This window comes from Erythrolamprus reginae, chromosome 10 (assembly GCF_031021105.1).
Source record: "Erythrolamprus reginae isolate rEryReg1 chromosome 10, rEryReg1.hap1, whole genome shotgun sequence".
Lineage (NCBI taxonomy): Eukaryota > Metazoa > Chordata > Lepidosauria > Squamata > Dipsadidae > Erythrolamprus > Erythrolamprus reginae.
In genome coordinates this window covers 46,746,789-46,762,048 of record NC_091959.1, presented here as the reverse complement: position 1 = coordinate 46,762,048, position 15,260 = coordinate 46,746,789, and the positions used below count along the sequence as shown (strand labels likewise).

The 15,260-nt window shown below is 45.9% G+C and overlaps 1 protein-coding gene across 1 annotated transcript; it reads left to right on the top strand.

Moving 5' to 3' along the window:
• Window positions 1-841: 841 nt before the first annotated feature.
• RNF215 (ring finger protein 215) lies at window positions 842-13,640 on the top strand. The gene is made up of 10 exons (XM_070763136.1): window positions 842-1,142; window positions 2,572-2,700; window positions 2,833-2,904; window positions 3,994-4,079; window positions 6,149-6,203; window positions 7,184-7,288; window positions 8,606-8,722; window positions 9,640-9,777; window positions 10,372-10,474; window positions 12,892-13,640. The coding sequence occupies exons 1-10, from the start codon at window positions 891-893 to the stop codon at window positions 12,903-12,905; spliced, it is 1,071 nt and encodes a 356-aa protein (XP_070619237.1). The 5' UTR covers window positions 842-890; the 3' UTR covers window positions 12,906-13,640.
• Window positions 13,641-15,260: the final 1,620 nt, after the last annotated feature.

Below are 15,260 nucleotides of genomic sequence, written 5' to 3'. Positions count from 1 at the left end.
CGCGGAAGTTAGCGTTTGGCTTCAGGAGACAGCTCCTTGGCGCTTGTATCTCGAATTTGGGCTTGTAAGTAGAACAAAAATATCTCTCCCCTCCCAGCTCTTATCTCGAGTTGCTCTTAAGTAGAGCAGCTCTTATGTCGGGGTTCCACTGTACAATAATAATGAATAGAATAGAATACAAAATAGAATAGAATACAGAATAAAGTAGAATAGAGTAGAATAGAATACAGAATAAATAGAATAGAATGCAGAATAGAGTAGAATAGAATAGAACAGAATAGAATATAGTAGAATATGAATACAGTATAATACAAAATAGAATAGAATACAGAATAAAGTAGAATAGAGTAGAATAGAATACAGAATAAATAGAATAGAATGCAGAATAGAGTAGAATAGAATAGAGCAGAGTAGAATATAGTAGAATAGAATAGAATACAGAATAGAGTAGAGTAGAATAGAATGCAGAATAGAATACAGAATAAATAGAATACAATACAAATAAATAGAATAGAACAGAAATAGAATAGAATAGAATAGAGAATAAGTAGAATAGAATAGAACCCTCTCTAACAAACCCCGGCTAAGGGGCAGCTTAGTGGGGGGGAGGGGTAAAGCCCCCCATGCAAACCATGGCTCAGCCCCTTCCCTGTGCATGCAACCCCTTTCCATATCCTGGCTAAGACCTGGTTTAATCAGAGCTCCCCCCCCCATGCAAACCAGGGTTCAGCCCCTTCCCTGTGCATGCAAGCGAACGCCCCTCTGCAACAAACCCCGGTTGTGCAAACCCGGGTTTAGCAAACCCGGGCTAAGAGGCGGCGGCGCTGCTGCAGCCGGGCGGGCGGGAGGCGGTTGGGCCGGGCTTGGGGCGCGCGGCGGCGGCGGCGGCGATGGCGGTTCCGGGGCTGCTGGCGTGGCTGCTGGGCGGGCTGTTGGCGGCGGCGGCCGAGGCTGCTGCTTCCTCCTCCTCCTCCTCTTCTTCTTCTTCCTCGGCGGCGCAGGTGGAGGTGACGCTGCGCGGCGGCGGCGGCGGAGGGAGCGAGCCCGGCCGGGGCTGCCGCTGCACCTTGCAAGGGGCGCTGCTGGGCCGGGCCGGCTTGGAGCTGCAGGCGGCGGCGGCTGTGCGGGGCAGCCTGGTGCTGGTGAGCCCTGGGAGGGGGGGGAAGAGAGGGTGGGGGTCTCCCTTTCCAGTTTCTCAGCCCCTCCCCGAGCAAGAAGGGAAGGGGAGACCCCCGGGGGGGAGCATTAAGCCAAAGCGGGGGCTGGTTGGGGAGGGGGCTCTAAGGATGCGAGGAGGGAGGCAGGGGGGGGGTTTCAACCTTTTAAACTGGGTGGGACAGGGGTTGTTTGGGGAGGGGGCTCTAAGGATGGTGGGGGGAGAAAGAGGGGGTGTCCACCTTTTAAACTACGTGGGGAGGGGCTGTTTGGGGAGGGGGCTCTAAGGATGCGGGGGGGGGAGGAAGAGGGGGTGTCCACCTTTTAAACCGGGTGGGACAGGGGCTGTTTGGGGAGGGGGCTCTAAGGATGGAGGAGAAAGAGGGGGGTCCACCTTTTAAACTGGGTGTGACAGGGGCTGTTTGGGGAGGGGGCTCTAAGGATGGTGGTGGGGGGCTCTAAGCATGCGTGGGGGGAGGAAGAAGGGGTGTCAACCTTTTGAACTGCGTGGGGAGGGACTGTTTGGGGAGGGGGATCTAAGGATGAGAGGAGGGCATCAACCTTTTAAACTGGGTGGGATAGGGGCTGTTTGGGGAGGGGGCTCCAGGGTTGCAGGGAGGGGGGAGGGGTGTCAACCTTTGTATGGAGGAGGGGCTGGTTGGGGAGGGGGCTTTAATGATGGTGGTTGGGGGCTCTAAGCATGTGGGGGGAGGAGAAGGGGTTGTCCACCTTTTAAACCACATGGGCAAGGGGCTGGCTGTTTAGGGAGGGGGCTCTGGGCTAGAGAGGGGTCAACATCTGAAGTGGGTGGGAGAGAGGCTGTTTGGGGAGGGGACTCTTAAGCATGGGGGGGGAAAGAGAGGGGTATCCACCTTTTAAACTGCATGGGAGAAGGCTATTTGGGGAGGGGACTCTTAGGATGGTGGGGGAAGGAAGAGGGGGTGCCCACCTTTTAAACTGTGTGGGGGACGGGCTGTTTGGGGAGGGGGCGCTGGGGTTCGATGATAGAGGGGGGTGTCAACTTCTGAAGCAACTGAGAGAGAAGGTATTTGGGGAGGGGGCTCCCCAGATAGGCCACAGGTGGAAATAAGACCACAGGTGGACAGTGAATGTCCCCTTCCGTAGGGAATAAAAGAGGAGCTACTGGGGAGTGGAGTTTGCAGGAGGCAATTAGTCCGCTTAATTGATTTGTGACTCTCAGAGACTCCTCGCCAAATTTTGAAGGAATCGGCCTGGCAGCCAGAGAAGGTCTTGAAAGACTTTTGTTGGACGTGAATGAGAAAAATTCACAGTGATTTAATAAAAAAGGGCCCAAGGAGTTAGCTTCGTGGTTTGGGAACACCTATGTCATACAGGTCCAGGGCTTCCAAAGAGCGAGTGGAGATCATCCTGTGTCTTCCATCCGCTCTTTTCCAGGTGAATGACACGGAGCCCAGGCTGGGGGATGAGGACACCTGGATTGGAGTGGTTCCGGTGGAGGAGGGACAAGCCGAGACCCCCAAACGCCACAAAGAGGAGTCCTTTGCCAGCACCGTGGTTGACAAGGTAGGTCTTTTCCCTTTCACCTGAGTTTCCATCTGCTTGATACCTGCTGAGTCCAGGGAAGCGTCTTGCAAGGGGACGGACCAAGCACAACGTCCACTTCCTAATTCCTTGGTGGGGTTTTTCTCCCTGCAGATGAAACGGGCCCTTGTGTTGGGGGCTTCAGCCCTGCTCATCCTTGCCTTGAACCAGAACAGAATCCGAGAGGTAGGCATGAATGCATTTGATGGTGCTGAGATAACACAAACAGTTGGGCAGTTCAAACCGTCCCGTTTTAGTTCTGCACTCTCCAAGCCAGCGGTCCCCAAACTATGGCCTGTGGGCCGCATGTGGCCCACTGAGGCTATTTATCCGGCCCGCCGGTGATTGACAGGAGCACAGGAAAAAGAGAGCAAGAAAGAAAGAAAAGGGAAAGAGAGGGAGGGAAGGAGAAGTGGAGAGGAAGGAAGGAGGGAAAGAAGGAAGGAGGGAAAGAAGGAAGGAAGGAAGGAAGGAAGGAGGGAGGGAAAGAAGGAAGGAAGGAAGGAGAAATGGAGGCACAGAGGAAGGAAGGACTGTTTTTTGGGGGGTGGGGCGGTAATTTTTTTTATTTTTCTCTTAACATACATTCAAACAACACAGTGTACCATCTAATTTTCCATGAATAAAATGCAGTATTTTGTTAGTAACTAATATCAATCATCAAAAAAGTTGCAAAAGTTTTTTCTTCTAATTTTGTCATCCAGTTACATTCGTTTTTTAAATTAAATTCCCTCCTTAATGTTCCTTCAAAAAGTGCAACACCAATTATTTTTCTAACTTATTAACCATTATGCCAAAGTGCTTCCTTCTTTCTTTATACATTTTTCTATAAGCCAAGAAAACCTTGTATACAATGTTAACAAAAGAAAATTAAAAACAAAAGATAAACATATATGAATTTCAGACTTCTTCCCCCCCTCTAAATAGTACGTCCCCATTTTGTTTTTTACTTTAAGATAAGGTATGTGCAGTGTGCATAGGGATTTGTTCATAGGTTTTTTTTAATAGTCTGGCCCTCCAACAGCCCGAGGGACAGTGAACTGGCCCCCTGTGTAAAAAGTTTGGGGACCCCTGCTCCAAGCCCTTGTATCGGAATTGGGTGGTCCATACTCCTTGGCTGAGCTCTGTCCCTGCAGGCTTTGCTAATTCCGAACAGCCTGGCCTTGGCCGTCCCAGTTTCCTCCAACACCACCGGAGGCCGATTCCGACGGGGGCGTGACACCCCTGCCTTCATCCCCCACTGACCGTCTTTTCCTTGCCTTCTCCCTACTACAGCTGGACGTCTCCCAGGTCCTTTCAAAGCCCGTGGTGATTGTTCAGACTTCAGAAAATGTGACCAAACTCCTCGGGGCTCTGCTGCGGTGAGATGGCTGGGTACTGAGGGGGCGAGGGGGGAGGACAAAAGGTTGTGGGTGAAGTCTTGTACCAGACGCACCAGTTCGAAAGCAAGTCCTGTCCAGTTATGCAGAGCTACACGGTAGGACTTGACAAGGCACCAGAATTTACAGTGTGCCAATTTAGGAACCAGTGGTGAGAAATAATAATAATAATAATAATTTAATAATAATTTGTTAGATTTGTATGCCGCCCCTCTCCGGGGACTCGGAGCGGCTCGCAAAAAGCACAACAATATACAAATCCAATATTTATTTATTAATTTATTTATTGGATTTATATGCTGCCCCTCTCCGAAGACTCGGGGCGGCTAACAGCAATCATAAAACAGCGTACAATAATAATCCAATACTAAAAACGATTAAAAACCCATTGATATAAAAAAAATCCAAACATACGTACAGACATACCATGCATAAAATTGTAAAGGCCTAGGGGGAGAAGAAATCTCAATTCCCCCATGCCTGGCGGCAGAGGTGGGTTTTAAGTAGCTTACGAAAGTCAAGGAGGGTGGGGGCAATTCTAATCTCTGGGGGGAGTTGGTTCCAGAGGGCCGGGGCCGCCACAGAGAAGGCTCTTCCCCTATTTAAAATATTTAAAAAGAAACAAAACATTTTAAAACCATCATTAACGAAGACACTTTTGTAGAAAAACTATTGTATTTTTCAGAGTATAAGACGCACCAGATCGTAAGACATGCCTTAGTTTTGGGGGAGTAAAATAGGGAAAAGAATCTGCTTACCAGATATTCAAACATCTTCCCCTGGGCATGTTTAATTTATATATGGTATGCTTGTGTGTATGTCTGTTAGTATATGGGGTCTTTTAAATCTTTTAATTTTAAATTTGTTAGATTATTTATGATTTGTTTCCACGTGTTGTGAGCCGCCCCGAGTCTTCGGAGAGGGGCGGCATACAAATCTAAGTAATAAATAAATGAAATAAATAAATTCATTTTTAAGTCTGGTCAGTTTCAGCACATTATTTTATCCCCTGGTTAGGGGGCTTTAAAACAAAACACCTTTATTTGGAGAGAGTAACAATGAAAGAGCTTGCAAGCCAGTAAGAGCTGGGAACATTGTTAACACCTGGAAAGTGTTGTGGTTGGCTCTGGCCCAGCTCCTGCCCCAAGGAATGTGGAGGTGGATGCAGGGGAAACATCAACATGTCATAGGCCTGTTTCATTGCCGACAGAGTCAGGTAGTGCAGTTTCCTCAGACGAAGAAGAAGGCGGGGGTGACTTGGAAGAGGGGGGCTTGGCACACAGCCCAGGAAGCCAATCTCCATTATCTTCGGTTGATTCGGATGAGGAAGTGTTAGACCCACGCATGCGCAGAATTATGCATAGAAGAGACCAATTGAAGAAATATTGCAGGAAATAAGGGAGGCCACCTGTGTTTGGGTGGGGCTCCAGTAATTAGAGCTGCTGCTATAAATAGCAGCGTGCTGGCTTGGCCGTTTTGTGGAAGATTATCTGATCGTTGTTTCTTCAGGACCGTGCCTTGCTGTTTACGAACTTTGTTTGTTGATTTTTCACGACTTGGAAACCAAAGCAGAGCAAAGTGTGTGTGTCACACTTGGTGGAAGAAGGAGGGCTGTGACGTTTCTTCACAGCTGTTAGCTAAGTACTTAAGGACTGATTAAGGGGATTGTACAGCCTACAAGGTTGTTTTGGGACTAGTGCTCTTTGCAATACAAAAAGGGTGCTTTGTTTCTTTTGAATTTTGTGATAAAGAACCATTGTTCTTGAATTTTCAAGTGGGTGTGTGTCTGAAATTTTTACCCTTGAATTTTCGGGAGACTCATACCATAGAGCCTGGCAGAACAGGAAAGAAACATTCGGAGCAAGTAGAGCAATAGGAAAAACCCTGCAAAGACTTAGGGCTTGGAAAACATTCTTTGCAGAGAGTAACAATGAAAGAGCTTGCAAGCGGGTAAGAGCTGGGGACATCGTTAGCACCTGGAAAGAAAGAGTCGGAGCAAAGTAGAGCAATTATTCATCCTTCCTTTTCCTTCTTCTTTTGTTTTTTTGCAGAGGTCTTCAGGCCACAGCGAAGATCACATACCAAGGGGGGCTACTGGAGAACATGGTACGTGGCTGGCAAGCACTCGTGCGTTGCGTTCGTGTACAGGTGGGATCGACGACCCATTAGCAGAAATGGAGATTAGATTAGATTAGATTTATTGGATTTATATGCCGCCCCTCTCCGCAAACTCGGGGCGGCTCACAACAATAGCAAAAAACAGTACATAGTGACAAATCCAATTTTAAGTTAAGAATAATAATAATAATTTATTAGATTTGTATGCCGCCCCTCTCCGAAGACTCGGGGCGGCATACAAATTCATAAAACAATCCCAATATATATAAAAAACAAGCACACAATCAATCAAACAGCAAAACAACATGGGCAAGGGGGAGATGTTTTAGTTCCCCCATGCCTGACGGCAGAGGTGGGTTTTAAGGAGTTTACGAAAGGCAAGGAGGGTGGGGAGGTTCCAGAGGGTCGGAGCCACCACAGAGAAGGCTCTTCCCCTGGGTCCTGCCAGACGACATTGTTTAGTCGACAGGACCCGAAGAAGGCCAACTCTGTGGGACCTAACCGGTTGCTGGGATTCGTGCGGCAGAAGGCGGTCCCGGAGGTATTCTGGTCCGGTGCCATGAAGGGCTTTATAGGTCATAACCAACACTTTGAATTGTGACCGGAAACTGATCGGCAACCAATGCAGACTGCGGAGTGTTGGAGTAATTCGCACACATCTCCGCTCACGTCCACGAGATTTGGCTTTTGCGCCGGAAGCAAAAATCCCACACGAGGACGCTCCCGCGCATGAGATTTTGCCCATTTTCAGTGTTTTTTAATTTATTATCATGCTATCTGACAGGTGACTATTGTCCTTCCAATTTTGTGCGTAAACTTAGCCTTGCGGCAGTCAGTACGTGAATGATAAAATAGTATTTCGGTGTTGTGTCGTTTTGAAACGGCGTCGTTTTCATTGTCTCTGGTTTTATCCTAACCTCAGTTGTCGTCCCCCCCCCCCACCTTTCTCTTTCTCTTTCTTTTTAAAGGGGGTGACCCTAACCCTCTGGTCCACCTGCGGCCTCTCGCGGGGGGGCATGTATGCCGAGTGGCAGGGCGTGATCTGTACCGGCGAAAACAGCTCAAAGGTCCAGGTTGGTAAAAGGAGCCAGAGGTTCCATTGAAATGTGTTGATTGATAGGTGCTTGTGGGTCATGAAGAGAAGGTTACAGGTAACAGTAGCGGAAGTCTCGACTTACGACCCATACAATTGCGAACAGAATCTCCTTTGCTAAGCAAGGCAGACCGCGAAAGTCGAATTTCCGCAAAGTAGAGATGCGGAAGTAAATACACTATTTTTGACTATGAACAGTATCCCAAGACTTCCCTTCACTTTAAACCCCTAAACTGCAATTTCTCATTCCCCTAGCAGCCCTTTAGATTATTACTCACCATGTTTATTTATTAAAGTTTATTAAAAAAAATATTTATTAAAGGCGGACGAAAGTTTGGCGATGACTGTGGTATAGGGAAAAAAACCGCAAAGTATTTTTTAATTAATATTTTTTTAAAACCGTGGTATAGCCATTTCGCGAAGTTCGAACCCGCAAAAATCGAGGGACCACTGTATTACATAGAAACATAGGAGATTGACGGCAGAAAAAGACCTCCTGGTCCATCTAGTCTGCCCTTATAATACATTACTTCACGTTTTTTCAAAGGGGGCTTAAACCCAATTAAATCCATTGAAAATTTTAAATCCATTAAAAATTCTACTGTACTCTATTAAAGAAACTGGTAGGATATCCCATGTCGTTCCAGCTGAGAAATATTATAGAATGACTGTTTAATGCGAAGGGTGGGTTTTAAAAGTCCAAATGCTCGTTAAATACATTAAAAAATATCTTTCCCCTACTTCACGGAAATTCGTTTTTCATGGGTGGTCTTGGAACGCATCCCCCGCGAGAAACGAGGGGTCACTGTATGTTTATCCCAGGCATGTTTAAATTCTGTGGATTGACCAACCGAGTCTGCTGGAAGTTTGTTCCAAGCATCTCCTACTCTTTCAGTCAAATAATATTTTCTCACGTGGCTTCGGATCTTTCTCCCAACTAACTTCAGATTGTGTCCCCTTGTTCTTGCGTTCACTTTCCTATTAAAAACACTTCCCTCCTGAACCTTTAACATATTTAAATGTTTCGATCGTGTCCTCCCTTCCCCTTCCGTCCCCCAGACTATACAGATAATAATAATAATAATTTATTAGATTTGTATGCCGCCCCTCTCTGAAGACTCGGGGCAGCTCACAACAATAATAAAGACAATATAACAGTGAAAGATGAAGTTCATAAAGTCTTTCCTGATAGGTTTTATGCTTAAGACCTTCCACCATTTTTGTAGCCTGTCTTTGGACCCGTTCCATTTGATCCATATATTTGTTGTTCCTTTTGGGGGTGGGTCTTTATGGGCAGAAATACCTCCAGCAGCTGTGGAACGCCATCCTGCTCATCGCGTTGATCCTGTGCACAGGTGTGATTGTGCAGGCACAACGACAGTCGCGGCACAGTCAGCTGGACCAGGACTCTGAGGTGGGCCCGCTCTCGGCCTCGTGGGTAGCTTTGGTTGAGTTCGGCTCAGGTTTTGGGTTTGGTTTTAGCTTAGTTTTTATTTATTTATTTATTTATTTATTCATTCATTCATTCATTCATTCATTCATTCATTCATTTATTTAGTCCAATACATAATACACATTGAAGAGATTAGATACGTAATAATATACCGGTAAGTAAAGAAAAGAATAGAAGAAAAGATATAAAAGTATAGGTGAACATACTTGAAAGGAAGAAAAGATAAATGAGATAAGGAGAGGCAATTGGACAGGGGACGGAAGGCACACTGGTGCACTTATGCTCGCCCCTTACCACTGAATCGAAGGCTTTGCAAAAGTCAATATAAATTGCATCAATGGACTTTCCTTGATCTGGGTGGGTAGTCCATATGTTTTTGCAGTGAAGTAGTTGAAGGTTGCAGGGTAATTTCTTTCTGCATCCAAATTGTTTGTTAGAGAGTAGGTTACTGTATTAGATTCTACGTAAAGGGTGATTGATTGATTTATAATTGATTCCATGACTTTACATGAGATGCATCATAGCGAAATTGGTCTGTAGTTGTCAACGAGAGAAGGGTCTCCTTTTTTGACGATGGGGATGACCGCTGCTGTTGACCATAGCTTGGGGATTTAGGTTTAGGTTACTTTAGTTTAATGCCACTGCACCTTGTACCACAATATTAAAATGCCGTCTTCACTGTACATTATAACATTATTAAAATAAAACACGAACCCATATCCCGTGCATTCTATGCCATTGGATTGCAAAATCCCTGATATTTGCATTCACGTTGCACTATAATCCAATATAGTTACTACACCAGGTTAGAAGGTGTTGTCTCCGATTTAATTTCGGCTGCTGTTTGGAACCCTGACAAGAAATCTTCCCCCTGGCAGCTGGATCTCAAGCAACACATAGCCCAGAAGCTGCTGGCCTTGAAAACCCGGCGTTACCATCCGGGCAGGGGACCCCACAGCTGGGCGCACGAGATCGACAGCTGCGCCATCTGCCTGGACCAATTTCAGAAAAACCAGGTAAGGCTTTGGGATAAATCTGCGGCTGGTTTCTTCCACAACGCACCTTCAGCCGTTATTCTATTCTATTATTCTATTCTTATTCTATTCTATATTCTATTCTACTCCATATTCTATTCTATTATTATTCTATTATTATTCTATTATTCTATTCTATTATTATTCTATTCTATTATTATTCTATTATTATTCTGTTCTATATTCTATTCTACTCCATATTCTATTATTATTCTATTCTATTCTATTATTCTATTCTTTTACTATTCTATTCTTATTCTATTCTATTCTATTATTCTATTCTGTTCTTATTCTATTCTATATTCTATTCTTTTCTTATTTTATATTCTATATTATATTGGTGCATATGCACCAAGACAAATTCCTTGTGTGTCCAATCACACTTGGCCAATAAAAATTCTATTCTATTCTATTCTTATTTGATTCTTCTATTTTATTCTTATTCTATTCTTATTCTATTCCATTCTTATTTGGTTTTATATTCTATTCCTTTTGTTTAATTCCATTCTTATTTGATTCTATATTCTTATTCTATTCTATTTATTCTATTCTATTCTATTTTGATTTGCCCAACAGTGGCTCCGGGTGTTACCCTGCCTGCACGAATTCCATCGGGACTGCGTAGACCCCTGGCTTCTCTTGCAACAGACTTGCCCCCTCTGTAAACACAACGTTCTCGGTAAGAGCCTGGTTTGCTCTGTGTGTGTGTATGTGTAGAGGCAGGTTTCCAAAATTCAGCGGCAGAAGCGGAGTAGTTTGTACACGTGTACATTGACCGGCCAGATGTGAGAAGCAAATTTTAAGGTGCGTGGGCTTCCGAGCCCCCCAGAATTCCTCCCCAGCTGGCAGGGATTCAGAATACTGGGAATCGTACCAGTCTCTTAAACATCAGAGGAACCAGGCTAAGAATCACTCGAGGGAAGGCAAAAGAGAAAGGGGAAATAGAAAGGGAAAGAGAGAAGGAAGGAAGTAGGAAACATAGAAGATTGACAGCAGAAAGAGACCTCCTGGTCCACCTATTCTGCCCTTATACTATTTCCGGTATTTTATCTTAGGATGGATCTAGGTTTATCCCAGGCAGGTTTAATATTCAGTTACTGCGGATTGACCAACCACGTCTGCTGGAAGTTTGTTCCAAGCATCTACTCCTCTTTCAGTCAAATCATATTTTCTCATGTTGCTTCTGATCTTTCCCTCAACTAACCTCAGATGGTGCCCCCCTTTTTCTTGGGCTCATTTTCCTATTAAAAACACTTCCCTCCTGAACCTTATTGAACCCTTTAACATATTTAAATGTTTCGATCATGTCCCCCCCCTTTTCCTTCTGTCCTCCAGACTATACAGATTGAGTTCATGGAGTCTTTCCTGATACGTTTTATGCTTAAGACCTTCCACTGTTTTTGTAGCCCGTCTTTGGACCCCTTCAATTTTGTCCATATCTTTTTGTAGGTGAGGTCTCCAGAACTGAACACAATATTCCAAATGGGGTCTCACCAGTGCTCTGGGGTGAGGGGGGGGGAGAGAGAAGGAGTAAGAAGGTAGAGAGGAGAGATGAAGAGGAGCAATAAAGGACCATGTAGACGACCACAGTATTCCAAATGTGGTCTCACCTCATGGTCCATCTAGTCTGCCCTTATACTATTTCCTGTATTTTATCTTAGGATGGATCTATGTTTATCCCAGCATGTTTAATATTCAGTTCCTGCAGATTGACCAACCACGTCTGCTGGAAGTTCGTTCCAAGCATCTTTGACTCTTTCAGTCAAATCATATTTTCTCACGTGGCTTCTGATCTTTCCCCCAACTAACCTCAGATGGTGTCCCCTTGTTCTTGGGTTCACTTTCCTATTACAAACACTTCCCTCCTGAACCTTATTCAACCCTTTAACATATTTAAATGTTTCAATCATGGGTGTGTCCCCCTTTGTCAGACTATACAGATTGAGTTCATTGAGTCTTTCCGGATAAATTTGATGCTTAAGACCTTCCACCATTCTTGTAGCCCGTCTTTGGACCCGTTCAATTTTGTCCATCTCTTTTTGTAGGCAAGGTCTCCAGAACTTTATTTATATTTATTTATTTATCAGATTTGTATGCCGCCCCTCTCCGTAGACTCGGGGCGGCTGAACTGAACACAGTATTCCAAATGGGGTATCACCAGTGCTCCGGGGTACGGGGGGGGGAGGAGAGAGACAAGGAGTAGGAAGGAAAAGGAATCCTCAATCTGAGTATTGTATTGGCAGTTCTGTGTTAGCAAATACTTCAGAAGAGAAGGATTTAGGGGTCGTGATTTCTGAAAATGGGTTGACAGTGCAGTCAGGCGGTAGGGAAAGCAAGTAGGATGCTTGGCTGCATAGCTAGAGGTATAACAAGCAGGAAGAGGGAGATTATGATCCCACTATATAGAATGCTGGTGAGACCACATTTGGAATACTGTGTTCAGTTCTGGAGACCTCACCTACAAAAAGATATTGACAAAATTGAACAGGTCCAAAGACGGGCTACAAGAATGGTGGAAGGTCTTAAGCATAAAACGTATCAGGAAAGACTTCATGAACTCAATCTGTATAGTCTGGAGGACAGAAGGAAAAGGGGGGACATGATCGAAACATTTAAGTATATTAAAGGGTTAAATAAGGTCCAGGAGGGAAGTGTTTTTAATAGGAATGTGAACACAAGAACAAGGGGAGACAATCTGAAGTTAGTTGGGGGGAAAGATCAAAAGCAAGGTGAGAAAATATTATTTCACTGAAAGAGTAGTAGATCCTTGGAACAAACTTCCAGCAGACGTGGTAGATAAATCCACAGTAACTGAATTTAAACATGCCTGGGATAAACATATATCCATCCTAAGATAAAATACAGAAAATAGTATAAGGGCAGACTAGATGGACCAGGAGGTCTTTTTCTGCCGTCAGTCTTCTATGTTTCTAAGAAGGTAGAGAGGAGAGATGAAGAGGGGCAATAAAGGACCATGTAGACGTGTAGCTAATGACCAGACAGACCGACACACCTTTTGGCCAACCCTAGAAGGGTTTCCTGCCCTGCTAACAATAATTTCCTCTTTTTCCCCTTTCTTCTTCGTCTTCCTTTCAGGAAACTGTTACTGATAGGTAGCAAAACATTCCTACACTCCAAGGGAAGAAGAGGTCCATCTTTCCAAGAAGCCATGATTCTAAAGAGTCAAGTTTTTCAAGCTCGGCAACTTTTAAGATGGGACTTCAACTCCCAGAATCCCCCAGCCGTCTCGCACAGAATTCTGGAGTTGAAGTCCACAGGACACCTTTAAAAGCCACCAAGCTTGAGAAAAAACACCGGCCTTGAGATTTTGGAGTTGCCTCGAGCGGAGGAGCAGCTACACTGACTATGGCTCTGGACCACCCCACCAGGACAAGGAAGTACGGTAGTGTGTGTAAATCATGCGTTTTCATCTCTTCCTTCGACATCATTCCCTGCCGCTGTCTCCCGGAATGGGGGGGGGGGGAATCCTCTCCCTTAATTTTGGGGCGTGTTCTGTGCAGCTTGGAGCTGGGGTGGACCTGCCCTCCTCGGAACCCACCTGAGGTCTTCCATCTCGCAAAGGAAGGAGGACGAGAGTCGACACACACGAAGCTTCCGACGAACCCAATTTTTTTCCCCCCGTTCGGACGATTTGTAAAGGCCAAACGCGATTCAGCCGGTGGGATAGAGCGGTGGTTTGAAACGCTTCTTTTTATTTATACTAACTTATTTGGGCAAGGGTTATCTGGGACGACATCTCGAGAGGGGGTTAAGATATTCCAGACTTTGTTGGGAGGTATAAAAGCCCCTTGTCCTTATTAAAATAATTCTAGCAAACTCAAAAACGGGTGCCACTGGTCCTTTATCTTGTCCTATATTTCCCCCCCACCCACCTCGTCCAGACGTTCCCTCCTCTTTTACAGAATACAGAATTAAGAGGTGGAAGGAGACCTTGAAGGTCTTCTAGTCCAGCCCCCTGCTCAAACGAACCCAAGCCGCTGCTGCTGGGATGAAGGGGTTTCTTTTTTTCCCCTTTTTTGAAGAAAGAAAGGGGAGGGGCGGCTTGGAGGGGGAAAGACTTTGCATTAACAAAAGTAGGAGAACAGCCTGCTTGCAGAGGCACTGAAAGGGTGTCTTTTGAAGAAAGAAAAGGGAGGGGCGGCTTGGAGGGGGAAAGACTTTGGAGAGAACAGCGTGCTTGCAGCGCACTGAAAGGGGGTCTTTTGAAGAAAGAAAAGGGAGGGGCGGCTTGGAGGGGGAAAAACTTTGCATTAACAAAAGTAGGAGAACAGCCTGCTTGCAGAGGCACTGAAAGGGGGTCTTTTGAAGAAAGAAAAGGGAGGGGCGGCTTGGAAGGGGGAAAGACTTTGGAGAGAACAGCGTGCTTGCAGAGGCACTGAAAGGGTGTCTTTTGAAGAAAGAAAAGGGAGGGGCAGCTTGGAGGGGGGGAAAACTTTGCATTAACAAAAGTAGGAGAACAGCCTGCTTGCAGAAAACTGAAAGGGTGTCTTTTGAAGAAAGAAAAGGGAGGGGCGGCTTGGAGGGGGGAAAGACTTTGGAGAGAACAGCGTGCTTGCAGAGGCACTGAAAGGGTGTCTTGAAGAAAGAAAAGGGAGGGGCGGCTTGGAGGGGGGGAAACTTTGCATTAACAAAAGTAGGAGAACAGCCTGCTTGCAGAGGCACTGAAAGGGTGTCTTTTGAAGAAAGAAAAGGGAGGGGCGGCTTGGAGGGGGAAAGACTTTGGAGAGAACAGCGTGCTTGCAGAGGCACTGAAAGGGTGTCTTTTGAAGAAAGAAAAGGGAGGGGCAGCTTGGAGGGGGGAAAACTTTGCATTAACAAAAGTAGGAGAACAGCCTGCTTGCAGAAAACTGAAAGGGTGTCTTTTGAAGAAAGAAAAGGGAGGGGCGGCTTGGAGGGGGAAAGACTTTGGAGAGAACAGCGTGCTTGCAGAGGCACTGAAAGGGTGTCTTGAAGAAAGAAAAGGGAGGGGCGGCTTGGAGGGGGGGAAACTTTGCATTAACAAAAGTAGGAGAACAGCCTGCTTGCAGAGGCACTGAAAGGGTGTCTTTTGAAGAAAGAAAAGGGAGGGGCGGCTTGGAGGGGGAAAGACTTTGGAGAGAACAGCGTGCTTGCAGCACACTGAAAGGGGGTCTTTTGAAGAAAGAAAAGGGAGGGGCGGCTTGGAGGGGGAAAAACTTTGCATTAACAAAAGTAGGAGAACAGCCTGCTTGCAGAGGCACTGAAAGGGGGTCTTTTGAAGAAAGAAAAGGGAGGGGCGGCTTGGAGGGGGAAAGACTGCATTAACAAAAGTAGGAGAACAGCGTGCTTGCAGAGGCACGGAAAGGGTGTCTTTTGAAGAAAGAAAAGGGAGGGGCGCCCCCCTTGCCTTTCTTCCTTCCCACTCACCCTTTAGCCTAGCCTTGCTTCTTCCACCCGCCCCCTTTAGCTGCTCCTCCCTGCCCTCT